Here is a 21,361-nt window from a genome sequence, read left to right as displayed (position 1 = left end):
TCCACCGAGGAGGAGCAGGCTCTGCCGCATCCAGGCCAAAGGGTGCTGTACCGGGAAGTCATGCTGGAGAATTCTGGGAATTAGACCTCTCTGGGTAAGGATCCCTTTCTCCTCTCTTGAGAGACACTACAAGGTGTGAGTTGCTGTTATTCTCACCACTCACCAGTAAGGATGTTGCCTGAGAGGAATGATTACATTTCCATCCTGCTTTTTTTCCTCTTGCAAGGTCCTCCTCTCCATCTTATCCTCACAACAACTCTGTGAGGTAAGTTAGGCTGAGAGTCAGTGACTGGCCCAAAGTCACCCAGTGAGCTTCATGGCTGAGTGGGGACTAGAGCACAGACCTCCTGAGTCCCAGTACGACACTGTAACCACTACACCACACTGGCTCTCCTTATGGGGCCAGTAGGTCAGTTTGGACCATTCTGGCTAAGCCTTACCTTCCTGTGCTACTTCCTTCTGGCCCAGCATAGATCCAGGTGCTCTTCGCAGACAGCGGAGCCCCTACCTGGTGATTTTGTAGGATAAGGATCATGCCGCGGTGTGGGTGCATGGCAAAACCCACAAACCAGAGAGAGAGAGACTCACAAAAGACTCTGAGTGAACACTTGGCTCCAGTAGGAGGCAACACGGCTTGCCCCACTCACGGCCTTGCAAGGCTGAGGGCTGCCAGCTCCTGCTGCTTGGGGGAGCTGAAGGCAACATCATTCTACGGGTGTGTGTGGGGGGGGGTCTTTTGGGGAGGAAACAGGGAAGCGGTATTGCATTTCAAGCCAGGGGTGTTGCAGCAGCCTGGCTGACTGGACATGTGCATGTCTCTGGAAAGTATTTGGTTTAACTATTCTTCTTGGGGTCTGCAAAGAGGGGAGGGAAGAGGAGGCATTCTTGAGCTCCACATAGCTGAGACTGGGGCTGCTTTTCAAATGTCCCCTTTAACTTTTATGTTTCCTGCTTTCTTTCTTCAAAGGGGGTGGGGTGGGGTTACTGTATAATACCTAAAGAGAGCTGCTAGGGATGAATTTGCTCCAGAGTCCTCATCTTACTTTGGCTCCTGATCTTAATTTTGGAAGCAAGCTGTGCTTAATTTTGGAAAATGTGGGTGCCCTCTGGATGGTTGGATGCATGTGGAGCGAGGGGGTGGGTGGGGGGAATCTCCAGTTACTTTAATAAAGTAGCCTTGGTCATCCTGGTGCCCTCCAGATGTGTCAGACCACAATTCCCAGCCATGCTGCCTGGGAATTATGTAAGTTGTAGCCCAACACTCCTGGGGGGAACCAGGTTCAGGAAGGCTGCTGTACAGGTTCGAGGAGCTCTCCTGGCTTCTGCTTCTGGGCAGACCCAGCGTGATGAGTGTAATTGTTTTCCTCTAAAATTGCCTTTCTTTCTGTAACTGCATTTCTGTTTATTGTAGGTGGTATTGTATGTCTAGTTGTACTCAGTCCTTGAGGTTGCTACTGGCATGCAAAACCACCTTTGGTCAATTGTCTTTTGTTTGGTGCTAGCTTAGAGGTACGGGCCCTTACCTAGAGGCCCAAGGAGCTACATTTTGTTTGTCTTTCAGTTACTTATTGGCTCTGTGTAGGGATCTGTTCTTATTTTCTTGGCTGAAAAAGCCAAGAAGTAGCGAAGGGCAGAATGGGTGTGTGTCTGGCTTCTTCCTCCCTGTAGCATAAGGCGAGGACTGGGAGAAAAGGGTGCAAAGACTCCGATCAAGCCCCAAGATAAGGAAAAGAGGATTTTGAGATGAACTGGGAAGGCAAATATGGCCTATATGACAAACAGTAGGATGTGTCTGCCCAGCCGGAGTTGACCTTGCAAAGATAACAAGAAGATGCCTGGAGCTGTGAGGCAGCAAATCTCCAGAACTGGTTTCACCTGGCTGCAAGTTGGCTACATTCAAGGAACTGGGTGAAATGCCTTGAGGAGACATCCCATGCCATCCCAAAAGAGTATAAAAACCCTGGAACAAAGAGAAACAAATTAGCGATACAGCAGAACCCTGGACAATGAAGTGTGCTTGTGAGAACTTCTGTCCTAAATCCCTATGCTACACCCTGGCCTGGCCAGCTGGAGGTGTGCGTCTGTAAGTATGAATGGATAGTTCAGTGTAACTATTGCATTTCCCTTTTGGTTGAAGGCAGCATCCCACACCATCTGCTGTCTTGGTAATAAAGCTATAAAACTAGAAACTCTGTATCTACAAGGTCCTAGGAATTTTACCCTGATCACCCGAGATTCCTGTTGCTTTAAATTGTTAAAGCCTGTCACAACAGTTCTCCTAGTCATGTTCAACGGTATTCACTCTTTGATTTGCAGTTAATATCATATCAATCAGCAGAGTCTCATTTGTGGCAGGACCAGCCTCTCGGCTTTTGAGCTCACATCCAGTCAGACCTGGCAATTATATTCTGCGTTCCCTGCAGCAGTTGATTTCCTCTGATCTGAAAGTCCCAATTTCTTCTTTGCATTCACATTTGTTTTCTCTTTTCATTTCTGCAGGGGATGTGTGGGAGACAAGAAATGACAGGGAATCCCATCAATTGTGGGAGGAAAAGCGTAAGTGTGCAGATGTGAAAGAGAATACTGGGAATCAGGAGGAAATGAAGAAGTGGAAGGGAAACCAAACAAACAAGGAGAGAAATAAATCTTTTGCTTATTTGGATGTTCACTTCCATGAAATTCCAGCCCACCAAACACGCACACACATACATGCACAAAAGAGAGAGAAAGAACAAGTACCCTGTGTATGGGGAAAGGTTTGCTTGTAAATCAGTTCTTGATAACCACTGGAGAACCCCCACTGGGTAGAAACCATTTAAATGTCTGGAGTGTGGAAAGAGCTTCTCTTGGAATGGAACACTTACCATATATCAAAGAATGCACAAGGTGGAGAAATCATTTAAATGCCTAGAATGTGGCACATGCTTCAGATGGAAGGATGAGGTTACTTCACATCAAAGAATTGACACTGGGGGGAAACCATTTAAATGCCTGGTATGTGGAAAGGACTTCAGGCAGAACACATACTTTATCAGACAGCAGAGAAATCACAGAAGATAGAAAAGACAAGTGTGTTATTTCTTAATGGCTCCATGGAGGATAGTCACTTTGCCCATGTTTCCTCAGGGATGTTTTCATCTCATCTGGTCCTTTTCAAACAGAGGGTGTTATAAATAGGTGGACTCTGTCAACATCTGGATCTACGGAGCCATATTTAAAAACCATAGTGGTGTTGCGTTGCTGATATAATGTTCTGTATTCTGTTCATATGGCAAGGAGGTGGATTGTAGTGAAAAAATCTGCATTTTAGTTAAAAGATTAACAATTCCTCCTTTTGACTTTTGGGTCAAAGCTATTCAGCCACACTGTTTTGTCACTTTTTTCATTTGCAAGTAATTAAATTCACCTCTGGTCATAGACATGCGTACAGGGTGTGCCGGGTGTGCCCAGGCATATGCTAATGTCTCAAAAAAAAAAAGTGGCTTTGCATTTTAATTTAATCACATAATACTCTCTTTTAGTTTTAAAGTATGGATTGTTGTATTATGCAATAAGTGCCAAATAGCGTAATATAGATGTAGAAATGTTTAGGAAGCTCACGTTCGCTTGCAGCATGCGTCCCTACTGAGGCACTGCATTACCATTGGTCCTCCCCCTTTGTTGTTTATTCGTTCAGTTGCTTCCACCTCCTCGTGACTTCATGGACCAGCCCACGCCAGAGCTTTCTGTCAGCCATCGCCACCTCCAGCTCCCCCAAGGTCGAGTCTGTCACCTCCAGAATATCAACCATCCATCTTGCCCTTGGTTGGTCCCTCTTCCTTTTGCCTTCCACTTTCCCTAGCATCAGCATCTTCTCCAGGGTGTCTTGTCTTCTCATTATGTGGCCAAAGTACTTCAGTTTCGCCTTTAATATAATTCCCTCAAGTGAGCAGTCTGGCTTTATTTCCTGGAGTATGGACTGGTTTGATCTTCTTGCAGTCCAAGGCACTCTCAGAATTTTCCTCCAACACCACAATTCAAAAGCATCTATCTTCCTTCGCTCAGCCTTCCTTATGGTCCAGCTCTTGCAGCCATAGGTTACTACGGGGAATACCATTGCTTTAACTATGTGGACCTTTGTTGTCAGTGTGATGTTTCTGCTCTTAACTATTTTATCAAGATTTGTCATTGCTCTCCCCTCAAGAAGTAAACGTCTTCTGATTTCCTGGCTGCAGTCAGCGTCTGCAGTAATCTTTGCACCTAGAAAGACAAAGTCTGTCACTGCCTCCACGTTTTCTCCCTCTATTTGCCAGTTATCACTCAAGCTGGTTGCCATAATCTTGTTTTTTTTGAGGTTTAACTGCAACCCAGCTTTTGCACTTTCTTCTTTCACCTTCGTCATGAGGTTCCTCAGCTCCTCCTTGCTTTCAGACATCAAAGTGGTATCATCTGCATATCTGAGATTGTTAATGTTTCTTCCAGTGATTTTAACTCCAGCCTTGGCTTCATCAAGCCCAGCACGTCGCATGACGTGTTCTGCGTACAGGTTGAATAGGTAGGGTGAGAGTATACAACCCTGCGGTACTCCTTACCCAATCTTAAACCAGTCTGTTGTTCCATGGTCTGTTCTTACTGTGGCTACTTGGTCATTATACAGATTCCTCAGGAGGCAGACAAGATGACATGGTATCCCCATACCACCAAGAACTTGCCACAATTTGTTATGATCCACACAATCAAGGGCTTTAGAATAGTCAATAGAACAGAAATAGATGTTTTTCTGAAACTCCCTGGCTTTCTCCATTATCCAGCAGATATTGGCAATTTGGTCTCTAGTTCCTCTGCCTTTTCTAAACCCAGCTTGTACATCTGGCAATTCTCGTTCCATTAATTGCTGGAGTCTACCTTGCAAGATCTTGAGCATTACCTTACTGGCATGTGAAATAAGTGCCACTGTTCAATAGTTTGAACATTCTGTCCTCCCCCTCCCCGACTACTCTTCTAGAAAATTCTTTGACCTATATAAGTAGCTGCATCAGGCATACCCAGCGCAGTGTCTCGAGTGTTTGTAATCTTTGTGTAAGAGGCATCTGTAACCCTGCCGAAGCTGCTTCCATGGCATCACCTATGGCAGACGGGGCGGGGGGGGGGGGGGCAACATAGTCCAGCCAGCAGCAGGAGAAACTCCACACAGAGGGGAAGGCTTGTGGCCTGGGATTTATTTACTGAGGATTGTCCCTAATTTTTACAGGTATGTGTGGGGTCCCAAATCAGTTATCTCCTTGACAGGAGCAATTATTAGTTTATGTTATAGAGAGAAAGGGATAAATACTTTGTAAATGTGTAAATTGATTGCTGTGCTGAGGCCTGCAGGCCTACCTTTATCTTTTATTTAAAATATTGTTAAATGGGTGTGATGTATGTTTTGTAATGTCCTTTATGACTGAATATTCAATAGATGTTTGCCTTAAAAAAATTAAAAAATAAAATTCCCTGGGTGCACACCCTAACGCAATGTACTGCGCATGCCTATGTCTATCATTCTCTGTTGTCAATGTTGTGGAACATTGACGGCAAGCGTGTGGCAAACAGGTGGGAATTGTGTATTTTGTTTCCCACTTCCCTTACAGTGATTCCAACAGTTTACCACACAGAACTTTTGGAGCGCTAAGAAGAGTGAGGCTTGGGGCAGGGAATCATTCTGAAGGGAGGTGAAATCTGTTTTGAGAGAGGCAGCGGGCCTGTTCAGGTGCAACAGGTGCATGCTGCTGGATTGCTCCTCCTTGGTTTCTCCTGCCTGTGGAAGTGACTAAAGAAACCAGGAAGCCTCTGTCCATGGTTTGTTTAGCGTTACATCTGAACTGTGATCACTGGCTTGACCCTTTCCTAACAAGTCAGAATCATAAACCAAGAAAAAAAAACCTGGCTTATGATTCTGGCTAGTTAGGAGAACAAGCCAGGGATCCAAGTTTGGACATAATCCTAAAGAAACTCTGGACTGAAACTTCCTGGTTTGTTTAGGGATATTGCACCTCGGACCTGGGGGCCAAATGTGGCCCACCTGGGTCCCAGTCTAACCCTTCAGGATTCCCTGGCTGGCCATGCTCCCTGCCCTGCCCCATTTCCCCTGACCACCCATGCTTTCCCAACTTTTGTGCATTTTTTCCCCATTCTAAAAGGTTGAAAAGCCTCTCCTAAAGCTTAGTGACTGGAAGCAAGAGCTTTAGGCTAAAGTGTGCTGGTATTTTTGGCCCCAGCTCTTTTCACTTCAGCCCCATCCACCACTAGAGCTTCTCTGAAATGCAATTCAGTCCTCAGGCTGAAAGAGATTCAACACCCCTGATTTACCCTGGTTTATATTAGGAAACCTTCTCCCTGAAGCCAGAAGAATGAACAACATAACCCGGAGGCAAAAAAGTGGGAGGCTGTGGAAGGGATCTTATGTGCATCCCTGGATATTAAAATTGAATGAGGATGCCCTTTAGAAAGTGCTTCATTTGCCTGGAGTTTGCTATGTGGCAACCCAAGAGATGGTGTTCTCCATACAGGCACCCTGATCGCAGAATTCCCGCCACCACCATATATGGTCAGCACTGAGTCTTGCATGGCTGTGTATGGCTGTGAGATTGCAATGTATGGCTGTGAGAGCTGGACTATAAGGAAGGCTGAGCGCCGAAGAATTAATGCTTTCGAACTGTGGTGCTGGAAAAGACTCTTACGAGTCCCCTGGACTGCAAGGAGGTCAAATCAGTCAATCCTGAGGGAAATCAACCCTGAGTGCTCATTGGAAGGACAGATACTGAAGCTGAAGCTCCAATATTTTGGCCACCTAATGCGAAGAGAAAACTCTCTGGAAAAGACCCTGATGCTGGGAAAGACTGAAGACAAAAAGAGAAGGGGACGGCAGAGGATGAGATGGCTAGATAGCATCACCGATGCAATGAATATGGACTTGCACACACTCCGGGAGAGAGTGCAGGACAGGAGGGCCTGGCGTGCTCTGGTCCATGGGGTCACGAAGAGTCGGACACGACTGAACGACTGAACAACAACAACAACAACATACAGGCACCCTGATCACAGAATTCCCGCCGCCACCATATATGGTCGGCACTGAGTCTTGCAAGCTTTTGGCACCAGCTAAAGACCTATTTGCTCACCCAATCTTTTGAATGAATTTGTTTTGCTGCATTTATTTATTTATTACATTTCTATCCCACCCTTTCCGCCTAGGTTGGCGTGCATGATTCTTTTCTTCCTCTCCATGTTATCTTCACAACAACCCTGTGAAGTAGTTTAGGCTGAGAGTCAGTGACTGGCCCAAAGTCACCCAGTGAGCTCCATGGACACTTCATTCTGAGTCTCCCCAGGCCCAGTCCAGTACTCTAACCACTATACCATACTGGCTCTCATGTAATGGCATGCATTATGTAAACTGTTACTTATCTGTGTTACTGTTCTCCTCTGTTTGATTGTGTGTGTTCTTTGGTCGATGTATTATTTTATTGTGTTTTATTAGTTGTAACCTGTGTTGGGATTATTTTATCATGAAAAGTGGGTGAATAAATTTCATAAATAAATAAGAAAGAGAGAATTGAGCCCAGGGTCTGTCACAGCCCAGTCAGTGCAGTGTTTAGTACCAGTGAAGCATAGCTAGTGAATTCATTTGACCACAAGACCATCTCCCCCTGGAAAGTGTTACTCAGCTTCAGAAATTTACTCTTTTTCAGCTATTGTGTAGATACTAGAGTACCGGAGGGGAGGAAACAGAAGAGAGAGCTGCGTACAGCACTCTGTCATTTCATGCTATAATTTCAGTCTTATCTCCTCACTTCATTATGGCTTGTGCTTTGAGCCTCTTGTGGCCTATTAAGAACTCTTGTCCACTTAACATGTGGGATGCCGAGAGCAAGATAAAGAGAAGCTAGGCAATGACTGTAATTACAGCAGCCAAGATTTCCCAGGGCAAATATAGGAGGGTGTTTTGGAAAGCAACAGAAAAACAGCTGCCTGGCAAAACAACATACAAGTAAAGCACTGGGAGCATGGAGGTCCCTGGCCTTTAAGAATTAGTTTCTTAATTTTAAATGTCATATTATCATTAGCAGACAGACACAGATGGGAAGTCGGTTCAGTCTGTCACCCACAGGTTTTGTCACTGTCAGTGTCCTGAGGGCATATCTATGCAACAAACTTATACTAATGGTTATGATTATTTTTCAGTGCCTTAGAAACAAGGGCCTGTATAGTAATCTAATGAATGCCAATTTCACTGTCATGGCTTTCCCCAAAGAATCCTGGGATTGCAGTTTGACAATGGTATTGAAAGAGTCATAAGAAGAGGCTTGCTGGATCAGTCCAAAGTCCTACCTAGCCCACCACTCTGTTCCCACAGTGGCCAACCAGATGCCTCTGGGAGGCCTGCAAGCAGGACGTGAACACAATAGCATCCTCCCGCTCATATTCCCCAGCAGCAACTGCTATACAGAGACATGCTGCCTCTGATTCTGGGGGTAGCATATAGCCATCAGGACTAGTAGCCATTGATAGCCTTCTCCCGCATGAATTGAGGCACATAGGAAGCTGCCTTACACTGAGTCAGACCTTTGGTCCATCTACCCCAATACTGTTGACGCTGACTGGCGATGACTCTTCAGGGGTCTTTCTAAGCCCTACCTGGAGATGCCGTGAGTTGAAGCCGGGACCTTCTGCATGCAAAGCCTGTGCTCTACCATTGAGCCACAGACCTTCCTGAATTTGTCTAATCCCCCTTTAAGCCATCCATGTTGGTGGCCATTGTCTCTACATCTTGTGGTAGTGAATTCCATGGTTGAGCTCTGCACTGGATGAAGAAGTACTTTCTTTTATCTGTCCTGAATTGCCCACTGACTAGTTTCCTTGGATGGCCTCGGGTTTTAGTATCATGAGCAAGAGAGAAATACTCTCTACCCACTTTCGTCACACAATGCATAATTTTATTTACTTATACTTTTATGAGTTGCCTTTTTGGCCTGAACAGGCCCCCCAAGGTGACTTACAATTAAAACTTAAAACAATTAAAAGTTAATTCAAACAGAAGGATATAAATTCATTCCCTAACTTGCTTTTTTTTCTAAGCTAAAAAGCCCCAAAGAAATTGCTCCATGCCCTTGATCATTTTGGTTGCCCTCGTCCTATTCTTCTCAAGCTGGTGGCCTCCAGATTTTTTGGACTACAATTCCCAGCATTCCTGACCATTAGCCATGCTGGCTGGGGCTGATGGGAACTAAAGTCCAAAACACATGGTATGCACCAGATTGGGGAAGGATACCCTAGTCAGAAGGATATGCTATCCCCACCTCCTACAGAACTACTAGGATTTTCTGGTGAGAGGAAATAACTATTAGGCCAGTTTACATCTGTGGTGATTACATCTGTGTTGGTTTCAAAAGTCACTGGGTGCTTTCAGATGAGACTTTAATCATGCTATTGCCCTGTTTCATTCACAGAATTACAGAATTTTACAGGGGTTCTGTTGAAGTTCCATTCAAACATACCCCGACCACATCACACAGTATAACTAGAACCACTTGGCCCCATACTCACAAACACCCTTGTCCCGAATACTCAGAACTAGATACTGAAAGTTTAGACAAAAATTCAAACCTTGCTCTACTCCAGCCTTTCCCAACATGGTGCCCTCCAGACATGTGGGACTGCAACTCCTGTCATTCCAAGCTAGCGTGGCCAGTGTTAAGCCTGAGGTGCTGAGCCTCTTCCAGCCCAAGGGCTGTATTCAGTTCTGGAGAAGCTCTTGGGGGCTGCATTCATTCCAGAGGTGGGCAGGTCTGCGCCAGCTAGCCACACACCTGAAAATGAGCATGCCAACTAGCCCTACATATACAGCATACATGGTTACAGGCGGAGACAGGCTTTGCGTGTCCAGCTGTATGCGCAACGGGTGCCCCTCTGCAGTTGAGGCATTTGCGCTGGACATGTGGATGCCTCAGGGCAGGCTAGTCAGAATGCACAATGCCAGGGGCGGGGTTGCTTAGCACTTCGCGGCTATTGCCCCCAAGTGTCCATCCAGTGTGTGAGGGATATGTCTGAACAGGGCGAGTGTTAAGGCCAGGGTGGAAACCTCTTTCAGCCCAGGGCCTGAATTCAATTTTGGGGAAGCTTTGGGCAGCTGCATTCCGGTGGTGGGCAAGGCCAGAGGCAAAAAATGTGGGGCCAAAATACCAAAACTGCCAGGTTATTTTAGCTGAAATGTCTTTCTGCTGGTCACTAAGCCGTAGGAGAGGCACTTCAACCTTTCAGAATGGGGAAAAAACTGCACAAATGATTGACAGTTGTGGGAATGGGGTGGGGCTAAAACAGAACCAATTTCCCACTCCAATTCAAAATATATAGCATTTTTAGAATCATAGAATCATAGAATAGTAGGGTTGGAAGGGGCCTACAAGGCCATCGAGTCCAACCCCCCGCTCAATCGAGGAATCCAAGTCAAAGCATCCCTGACAGATGGCTGTCCAGCCTCGTCTTGAACGCCTCCAGTGTGGGAGAGCCCACCACCTCCCTAGGTCATTGGTTCCATTGTCGTATTGCTCTAACAGTCAGGATGTTTTTTCTGATGTTCAGCCAGAATCTGGCTTCCTGTAACTGGAGCCCATTATTCCGTGTCCTGCACTCCGGGATGAGATCCTGGCCTTCCTCTTTGGGACAACCTTTCAAGTACTTGAAGAGCGCTATCCTATCTCCCCTCAGTCTTCTCTTCTCAAGGCTAAACATGCCCAATTCTTTCAGTCTCTCTTCATAGAGGTTTGTTTGTTTCCAGTCCCCTGATACACCAAACTATATCAGAATACCAAACTTTACCATAGAGATACCAAACTATAGAGTGATACTCACCCATGAAGAACCAGGGCCAGCGATGGCTTTCAGTTTTTACCTGAAGTGTGTCAGTCGCAGTGGAGGCTGGCAGCTCCGATGTCAGTGGGGTGGTGAATCAGCTCCAGGTTTCAGTCAGAACTCTAAAGGAGCTATCCAACCTTGGATAGCTCCTTTAGAGTTCTGACTGGCTCTGACTGAAACCTGGAGCGGATTCATCACCCCACAGACGCTGGAGCCCCCACCTCACTGGAGTTCTATTCTTTTTCTGTCTATATGTTCAAAGGTTTCTTTGCTTCTGTTATTACACACAGTGGAAGTTATAAGAACACATGACCAAAGTCCAGCATCCTGTTTCCCACAGTGCTGAAGCAGATTGCCCTCCACCCCCCAAGCCCAGAATCTGGACATGAGGACTGTAGCTACTGAATTTCCCAGTAATTGGTAACCAGAGGCAGGCTGGCTCTGATCCTGGAGGTAGCATAGACCCATCATGACTAGTAGCCATTTGTGCCTATAAATGCTTGCTAGATTGATGACTAGAATGCACCTGCCAAAAACCAATGGTAGATGTCCAGGAACTCCTTTATCCATTTACCTTGGAATAAGCCCCCACTGAACTCAATGGGACTTCCTTCTGAGTAGACATGGATAGGATTGTGCTGTGAATCACTGACAGAGACAGGCTCCAAAATATTGCCCAGGCATTTTTCTGTCATGCCCATCCTTTCTCTGATTGGCAGGGAATGGGACACAAATGTGACCCTCCCATCAAGTGAGATGTGTAAATAGCATCAAACAGAGAGGCAATTTGGTTGGATGAGTTGTGTGATTCTAATCTCTATTGGTCAATCCCTTCTATTCTGATTGGTTGGTGGCAGTGCTTATTCCTTGCCTCTGTTTAAAGGTCAGGCAGAACATTAAGAGTACTCAAGCATCGCGCTTGTGTGGAGCTGAGTCATTAAGTTCACAATGGAGACTGTAAGTTGTTTTAGCCTGCTAGCGCAGGTAGTAGACCTTTGTTTAACATGCATTTTTTGACCTTGTGTGGCTAATATAATGATTAGGTAGGATGATTTATTGTAGCTTTTTGTAGGGACGAATGGAGGTTGGGTAATCCTGAGCCAATAACTTGTAAGGATTTTGTTTTGAGCAGTGGGGGAGGGAAATCTGTAGTTTTCTGAGGGGTAGTGTAATGTTTTATTCTAGAACTCTTGCATGTTGCTGTGGTGTAGTCTTCCCCAACCTGGTGCTCTCCAGATAGTTTGGACTTCAATTCCCATCAGCCCCAGCTAGTGTGGCTAATGGTGAGGAAAGCTGGGAGTTGCACCTGGAGGGCACAAGATTGGGGAAGGCTGTGTCTAATGATATCTCCTTAATAATTAACTTTAAAAAAATATTGCTCAAAATAAGGAAGGAGAAAGCTGCTGTTCTCTTAACTCATACAACACAAGTGGTTAAGGCTGAGTCCCCCATACACTTCACAGTGAAAGTACTCTTTCTTCAGGCATACATACTTCTGAGCCCAAAAAGCAGGGCCAGCCCCTACCATTGGGCAGAGTGAGATACCCATTGAAGTACTTCAGTTTTCTGCCATGAAAGAGAAACAAACTTGTAACTTTTTACAGTTGTAACTCCCCATCCTTGACAATGAGAGATACAAGATTTTTTTTCGCTATGGGTATTATGCACCCTGATTTGTGTGCATATTTTGTTTGCCTCAAGCAGTAAAGTACCTTGGGCCAACCCTGCCCCAAAGCATTACTCTTCAGTGGTAAGGTGCTACCAACCTTCACTGATGCTTGCTGTGTGCATGAGTTGATGAGCTAAGCCTTGGGTTTCAAACACCTCTCTGTCCCTCTCCCTCCTGACTTTATTTAATTTTATTGTGTAAGATTTCTCTTTCTTTTAACTGGGAGGCTATCATGCTGTGGAGCAAAGGGCTGCCCTCCAGCACTATCTTGATTTGGTCTCAAAAGTGTGGGGTCTGAGCTCCAACACACGAAACCACATCCACCTGGTACTTATGTTCTTGGGCAAGTTACTTTTCTTGTAGTCTCATCAGTTTGCTCTCTAGGAAATGAGTGTTTTGTGACTGGCCACACCCACCATAGCAGCCGTTTTATGAATGCATCCATGACATCAACGTTCCAAATGCATCAGCTGACCCAACAAGTTGGGAACCCCTGATCTAGGCATTTCTCCTGATTAGAAGGTGAAAGGTCCAAGGCCACCACAGTGACTTGCATAACAGGCAGCCTTAGCTATACTAAGTGGATACTTCTGTGTCCTGGGAGAGTTTAACACTTTGTGTGGTGTGCAGGTGATCTTGGTATGCCATTTAGGAACAACAAGGCTAGGGATTGTTGATGTTCTATGATATGAATCAGTATGCCTTGTGGTGAGCTGAGTACATAACGATTGGCTAACTCTGGCCTTGAGGAGGCTCTGTGAGTAACACTGGACTGTAAGCCATATTGTTAGTTCCAAGGACCAAAATGAGACTGGGATTTCTGAAAGACTCCTTGAAAGTCTTACGAAAGAGATCCTACTGGCTTGCATTGGCGAAACTCAAACAAAGTTGTCTTACTCTTCCTTTATTCATTAACCACATGGAGATAGTCTGCTACTGGCTTATTACAAAACCAATTCCAGGTAGGAGCTGGAATCCCATAGAGCCCGGTTTCTCGCCTACAAATTCTGTCATGCCATTCTCTTATGGCTTGGCCTTGTGACCCACTGACCCCCAATATTGGATTTTAGTTTCAAGTAGTGAAAACTTTGTAACCCCTTGTCTGGTATGAACTATCCTCTTTCCCAACTGAATTCAGAGAAATGCTGGGGAAGTATAACTCACCCCCGCATAGTTTTTTACATTACATTCCTGCTCTGCATGTGGCGGATTCAAATGCAAATGAGATGTAATACCTGTGTAAATTATGTCTCTTTCCACCCCTATGGTTGGAAGCTTAGTTCTCTTTTCTTCCCCCCTTCCCCCCTCCCTTTGCAAAACTACAGTTCCCAAGTTTCCTAGGAAGGGGGAAGGACTAGCTCAGGGATGCAAAACCTCAGGCCTGGGGGCCAAATCTGGCTCTCTGAGGATTCTAGTCCGGTTCCCCAGGAGGCCACACCCCCTTCCCACCCCTTTCAATCAACTACTGATTGTTTAGTTTTCCAGCTTTTAGTGTGGGGAAACAACTACATAAAAGGTTGAAATGCCTCTCCTAAGGCCTAGTTATTGGCAGTAAGAGCTTTAAACTAGAATTTGGTATTTTGGGGGTTTTGGCCCCACTGTGTTTACCTTTGTACCCATGGAATGTGGCATCAGAGAGCGTCTTCGAAATAGAGTTCAGCCTTCTGACTGAAAGAGGTTCTGCACCCCTGGAGTAGTTTTGAGGACATGGGCTCATCCAATCATGGGGACAGACAAAAACGAAGTATTCCTTCATATAGACCAAAGATGGAGAAGTTATGACCCTCCAGATGTGGTTGGATGGCAACTCCCATCAGCCCTAACCAGCAGAGCCAATGGTGAGGCATGATGGGAGTTGTGGTCCTCCATAAGTTGTTAGACTGCATGTCCCCCATCCATGTTATACAGTGTAGTTAACTACAGAACTTGCTGTCCACAAGATGTGACAATGGCAACCAACATAGGTGGCTTGAGAAGAGGATAAGCAGATTAATGGAGGAGAAGGCCATCAGTGGCTATTGGTCATGATGACTGTAGGTTACCTCCAGGTGTAGAAGCAGGCAGAATGCCTCTCAAAACAACTTGCTGTGGAACCACAGCAGGAATGGGCTGGTGCCCTCATGTCCTGCTTGTGGGCTTTCCCATAGGGCCCAGGCATAGGGTGGCCATGTGTCCTACTTGACAGAGCATAGTCCTCTATTTGACAGTGTCATCTATTGGAATTGCTGTCCGGTCCAAAGCCTGTTCCAAGTTAAAGAACCATAAGGGAGGTCAATCAGCACTGACCTTGAAGTTGCCCATCCACAGTGAATACCTGGACAACAGCTGACTGAGTAGACACACAGGTCACCTGGTCACAGTTGTCCCCACTATGGTCAGCTGTACTGCATTTCTAGTGACGTTACTGTAATTTCTAAATTTGCACCTATGCATATAAATTAGCATATGCAGATGTTATGCAAATCTGTCCTCTTTTGTCCTTTTTTTTTGGTGATGCCTAGGTGGCCACCCCACCCAGGCATCTAGAGTGGGCATGTAGTTGGCCACTGTGGGAAAAGGGATGTTGTCGCACTATAGAAACCTCTGGTCTGATCCAGCAGGGTGCTTTTTATGTCAATCTTGCCTCGGCTACTGTTTCAACCCGTTATCCTGGTGTGGTGTTCAGGCACAGTGTCTTAAAAAGATCATGTGTGTGTCCATGTGTGTGTTAACTGGCTGTACATAGCGCATGGCTTGAAGAGCACCCATTTCCATGTACCCCGCTCTCTGTGGGCCTGTTTCTGAACTTTCTACCATACACAGGGGGCTCCTCGGTGAACACTTTGCAGTGGAAAGTGTTTCCCTATCCCACAGGGGTGGGGAGATATATGTGTCCTCATATTAGAGACTGCGCACATTCTAATGCTTTTTTGCTTCCCCTTCCTTCAGAAAATGGTTTTTTCCCACTTGTCCATCAAGGTTGGTGAATGCATCAAAGTGAAGGGGAAAGTGGCCCCAGATGCTAAGAGGTTGGTATTGTTAGTGGGCTTTAGCTAGTGTGAAGGTTAAATATCTGGACATGTCTATGCCTTGGACAAGCTGTAAAATCAACATAAGCAAAAATGAACATTGACAACCCTAGAACCCTGCATTCTGGTGCTGTACCACATAATGAATTTTATTTATTTATTCGTTCAAATTTATATCCATTTTGCCAGAAAAGTATGAAAGCAGTGAACATAAAATACAATGGCATACAAATATCAATAAATATAACAATGAAAGCAACATAGTACAGTTAATCAACAATAAAACCCTGCACTCTACTGTGCGGTGTTACACTTCAGGGAAAGCCTGCATAAAGAGACAAGTTTTAAGCAGACATCTCAATGTCAGAACTGTGCTGTTTGAAAACATCTCGACGAAACCCCACTTTCAGACAAAATGCTCTCTTTATAATACTGAGAGGGCACTGCCAGTTCCCCTTGAAGTTGCCCAAGCTGGGCCTGGCAACAGAGGTTGACACTCTTGGGCACCTGCCAGGGGCCAGAACCATGCAGTGGGGTTCCTGCCAGCCCCCATAGTCTCCTAGCCCTATACCACCTCCTCCTATTTGGATGGATGGATTGGGCCCAGAGAGCAAGTGGATGGGTGGCAGTGCCACTGGTGAGGAAGGGGGGCCCTCCAAGAAGGGGCCCACCGAGAGCAGCTTGCCCAAGGGCCTCTGAAATCCTGGAGGTGACACTAACTCAAGTCCTGCTCCAGGGCCTTATCAGCCCTGTGGTTAGTAGTAAGTGGTGATGCTTTGCTCCAACAGGTAAGGTTTTTCAGATAATGACTTCAGCAGATCAAGCTGATGTTCTTAAAGGCCAAGTAGGGATTAAGCTGGGGTCAGGGGAAGAGAAAAAGGGTCATCGCTACACCCTAGCAACCACGCAGCGGGTGGAGAATGCTGATAAGGGGAAGAGGTTAGTGATAGGCTAATACAGTACTGCTTGCTGGGATTTGGGGGGGAGGGATTGAACTGTAATGATGGAACTGGGCAGGATTAGCCTCTCCCATCTCATATTAAGTTGGAGCCCACAATGTGCATCGCTGCTTGTGTCTAACGTGCCCCTCCCTTTGCTAGTTTTGCCCTCAACCTGGGCCGGGATGGCTCAGATCTGATCCTTCACTTCAACCCTCGCTTTGAGAGCCTTGGAGACAGCAAGATCATCGTATGTAACTCCAAGACAGGGGGAGAGTGGGGTTTGGAGTTGCGGGAGTCGGCGTTCCCCTTCCAGCTGGGAGAAGAGACCAAGGTGAGGAGGAGAGTCTCGGCACAGCAGTAGGCTGAAAGTGAGGCAGTGCTGGTTCCAGGATTTTGGGGGCTCCAGGGCAAGGCATTCTCACTGCCCCCACTTAAACTGGAAGAATAGGGACATGCTCCTGGGCTCCTTCTGACCTCCGTGGGTGCTCTGTGTGAAGAGAGGATGTGTGGGGTTTTGAAGTAAATGCCTCACCAGCAGGACTGGCACCAGGGATTGGCATTACTGGACATTTGCCAATGCCCACAGCTCAGTGGGGGCCCCATTAGTGACTACCAGAACCCTTTAGTCCTGTTGCTCTTATCACTGCTCACCCACTCTGGCTGTCTCTCCCTGAGGGAGAGCACCACCAGCAATGGGAGACAGCAGGAGGGAGTAACAGCTGCCACTGTCCAATCACTTCTCTCTCCTTGTTCTCTGGGCAGCGATGGAAATTGGCAGAGTGAGGGCAAGTGAGGGATTGCAGGGAGAAAGAGGGCCATGTCACTGGGCTATTCTCATGATCAAGCAGGCCAGTCTGGTTTATTTTAAGCTGCAGTGCATGCCAACTGCCATTTTGCATATTCAAACTGCAGCTTGTGATATCATCCAAACCCTGTTTCGGGGTTATCCAACGGCTGTTTGTAACCCTTGCACAACCCCGTCTGCCTGGGTTCAACAACATGACAAACTGTGGCTTGAATATTCAAAACCCGCCTGGCTTGTGCCACAGCCTGATGTGGCTTAAACAAGCCACGATGTGCTGTGGTGCTCATGAGAACCAGGTCACTGAGGGCATCTTGCCCACTTAGCCTCCGAACCTGGAGCTATCCTCTGCTGACCACACTAGCCTCTGGAGCTGTCCATGGGGAGAAGGGCTTGAAATAGCCTTGATGGATCTCCCACACAGAGAATCAACTTCTCTTGGTGGAGAGGGGGAGTATATCCTTTCATCTTTGATCCCAAAGCACAGTGTTCAGAATTCAAGGGGGTGGTGGGGACATCAAGAAAGGTCCAAAGGCCCACTGCAGAATGGGGCTAAGCTATAAAAATGTTAAGAGCACTTATGGTGACTACATTTTTGTTTTAAATTAACAAGTGATATCTAAGCAAAGGAGTGTGTGTCGTTTGCCACAGATGCGTATTACATAGACCCACCTAACTATTATAATCACAGCCATATCTCTTCTTCCCCTCCCAAGTGTAAACAACATTGGTGGCATGGGTAGATGTCTCTATGCACCTCAGTGGCTCACTGGTATCTCTTGGTCTGAACATGGGAATGAGCACATGCATAAAGAGACTTCTGGCTGAGCCTGTACTGTTCACACACTGGGGTGTGTGTGTGTGTGTGTGTGTGTGTGTGTGTTGGGGCTAAAAGAGCCCTTTGCCAATGTTTTGATTTGTCCGAAGAGCCAGTGTGGTGTAGTGGTTAGAGTATTGGACTGGACTTGGAAGACTCAGGTTCAAATCCCCACTCAGTCATGAACCTCAAGTCATTGATTCTCAGCTTAGCCTGCCTCACAGGGTGGTTGTGAGGATAAAATGGAGAGGAGGATCAAGGAGCCCAAGGTGGTACGCACGGGGGAAAGGTGGGATATACATGTAATAAAGAATGAATGGAATGAATGAATAAATAAATAAATAAATAAATAAGACAGTGTTCAGCTCTTATTCAGTACAAATATGGCCCCTCTTAAAATTAACTTCTGGTTTCTGCTTCTGAGAATTTTATTATAACTACTGTGACTTCCCCCAAGGCATCCTGGGGTTTATTGCTGAGGCTGCTGAGAATGGCCAGAGATCCCTAATGCCCCTGCACAGACCCCCCTAGTTTCTAGAGGGGATAGAAGATGACTCCAAGACCACAAATAGTATAATGCTGTCAAGGACAGAACTAATGAGTTGGCAAGACATCGGTGTTGCTCTGAGGCATAATTGCATGTGGCATGAAATGCTGGGCATGGCATCCTTCCCTAAGCGGTACCTCTGTCTGGGCCATCTTTATTATTTAAATGGCCACTTCCAGGAAACTGCAGTGAGTTAACTGCTTGCCTTTGCTTGCCAGATCTGTGTCTCCCTTGATGGTGAGGAGGTGACGGTGAAGATGAACGGAGACCAGGAGGTCAAGTTCCCTAATCGGCTAGGGCTGGGGTCTGCAGAATACTTCTCGGTGGAGGGAGACATCAGCATCAAATCCATCAAAATTGGATGAACTGTGGTCACAAACCCAGAAATAAACAAAAATGTGTTACTTGACTTTTGCCTCTGTCTTATTGCCATCCTCCTATGCTTCCTTTTGACATGCAAATACCAGCCTGGAAGTCTTACCAAGCTACTCCTGATTTGGATTCCTGCTACTCTCCTGCCTGATAATCAGTGGGGCAGGTAGGGCTGGAACTTGGGACCAAATCCAGGGCCCCCACAGCCAAGGGTCCCCCTAAATGAACACCAAGAGAGCAGCAGGTGATCAGCAGAACAGAAGCAAACTCCCATTTTATTCCTGTGGTCATGATAGTGCTAAGATTTAAGTGATTTATGATTTCAGAGGCAGAACTGCACATGCACAGAGTTGTTGTTGTTTTTTTTTTTTAAAGCAGGGCTGGTAAACAGTTTTTGTTCTAACATATCAGGAATGTAGATGCAGTGGAATGGAATGGTGGTTGTGGGGTGAAGAGAAATTATAGCTGTGAGGTTCACATCTGTAGTAATACATGTGGCCATCTAAATGGGGACCCCATAAGACCATTAAGGGTGCAGTCTCAAGCACGTTTAGACAGAAAAAAGTTGTACATACTGGCTGGAGCATCCTGGGAATTGTAGGATGTTTTTCTGCCTAAATATACATAGGATTGCATCCTAACTACTTTAAAAGCGTCTCTGTCATTTTAAGCTGAATCAATATGCTATATGCTGAATCTGCCTATACAGCCAAATGATGGTCAAAGTACATGCAACACTAAACACATCACTGGAAATTGTATTTCTGTTTAATTTTAAATAGCCTTGGGGCGGGGGGTAAACTGTGCCCTTATCATAGTAATTCATGAGAACTTATTTAATTATATTTCTATACTGCCCAAATAGCTGAAGCTCTTATGAGGTTGGATCCTGACTTAGTGATGATTTCAGTGGGTCTGCTCTAAGTATAACCAACTTAAGTCTCATTGCTTTCAGTGGGACTTCTGTAAGTATGACTAAGTCTGGATCCAGCCCCTTTACTAGGCCTTTTTTTCCTAATAACACTAGAAAAAATTCAAGTAGAAAAGTAAAACATAGTAATGATCTAGGGAAGAGGAAAGGTAGTAAATTAGAACAAGCTCAACTTTTCAGTATCATTTAGAAAGGGATAATTAAGTGTATGAAGCTGAAGCTCAAATATTTTGGCCACCTAATGCGAAGAGAAAACTGTCTGGAAAAGACCCTGATGCTGGGAAAGACTGAAGGCAAAAGGAGAAGGCAGAGGATGAGATGGCTAGATAGCATCACTGATGCAATGAATATGGACTTGAGCACGCTCCGGGAGAGAACGCAGGACAGGAAGGCCTGGCGTGCTATGGTCCATGGGGTCACGAAGAGTCGGACATGACTGAACAACAACGAATTAAGTGTAATGGTAGAGATTGGTCTTTAGGGGGCTTTTAAAAGGGGGATTAAACAAACCCCAATGGTAGTTAGCCATGTACCCATTGTGAGATTCCCAGAAGCCTCTGCGTGGCCCTTATCGGCATGGGATGCATTAGAATAGGTGGACCTTTGGGTTCACCCAGAAGGCTTTTTATAACTTGAATATTTTGTGGATGGCTAGGAGGGATAACCTGATTCTGTAAGGAAAGGCTGATGTCTAGGAACCTGATAACTAGCATTCTGTCCCCTTGCCACCCAAAGCAGTCATTCTTACCTAATAGGGATGATAAACGCAGAACCCAAGAAAAGGCTGCTAAATACATTTACTTGGGGTTAAGCACCATTTTGTTGTAGAAGAGGAGAACATATTTTCAAAATAAAAATAAGTGTGTCAGGAGCTACATACATCCATGATCAGAAAATGTTTTCAAACATAAAGGACGTTGTAGCGATCAGCCCCAGCAGGCTCCAGCATACCCATGCCAGCTCGAGTGCTAATCGTGGGCCTCTTTGCCTCTACCTCATCGCCTGTTGCTCTTTGTGTGGTCATTTGGGGCTCACCCTGGGCTGTTGGGTCCTGGACTTCGACCCCAAAGTCCAGCCCTTGCTGCACCATTGGCTGTGTTACAATCCCTGTGTAAACCTTTGGTGGCTGTGGCTGGAAATAAAAACAAATGACCTAAAGCACAATCCTATGCTTATTCAGACAGGAAAAAGTCCTACAACTCCCAGCATGCCCCATTCAGCATGGGAGTTGTAGGACGTTTTCCTGTCTGAACACGCATAGGATTGCTCCCTAAGAATCCCAGAATCTCCTGCAACGTGCTGGTTTTTTTTCCTTCCCGAGAATACATGTATGCTTTCAGCGACGTTCTCTAACAGGCACTAAAGACTACAGTTCCCAGAAGCCACTGCGTTCTCTATGGCA

At 45.9% G+C, this 21,361-nt stretch overlaps 1 protein-coding gene across 1 annotated transcript; it reads left to right on the top strand.

The window, feature by feature from the left end:
• Window positions 1–11,762: 11,762 nt before the first annotated feature.
• LOC146355438 (galectin-1-like) lies at window positions 11,763–19,064 on the top strand. The gene is made up of 4 exons (XM_084840898.1): window positions 11,763–11,829; window positions 15,470–15,549; window positions 16,650–16,821; window positions 18,875–19,064. The coding sequence occupies exons 1-4, from the start codon at window positions 11,821–11,823 to the stop codon at window positions 19,019–19,021; spliced, it is 408 nt and encodes a 135-aa protein (XP_084697024.1). The 5' UTR covers window positions 11,763–11,820; the 3' UTR covers window positions 19,022–19,064.
• The last annotated feature ends 2,297 nt before the right edge of the window (window positions 19,065–21,361 follow it).

This window comes from Heloderma suspectum, chromosome 2, assembly GCF_057233095.1.
Source record: "Heloderma suspectum isolate Gila_16-S chromosome 2, 16-S_ref, whole genome shotgun sequence".
Lineage (NCBI taxonomy): Eukaryota > Metazoa > Chordata > Lepidosauria > Squamata > Helodermatidae > Heloderma > Heloderma suspectum.
Note: the sequence above shows the minus strand (reverse complement) of the source record. Positions and strands in the feature narration are given on the sequence as shown.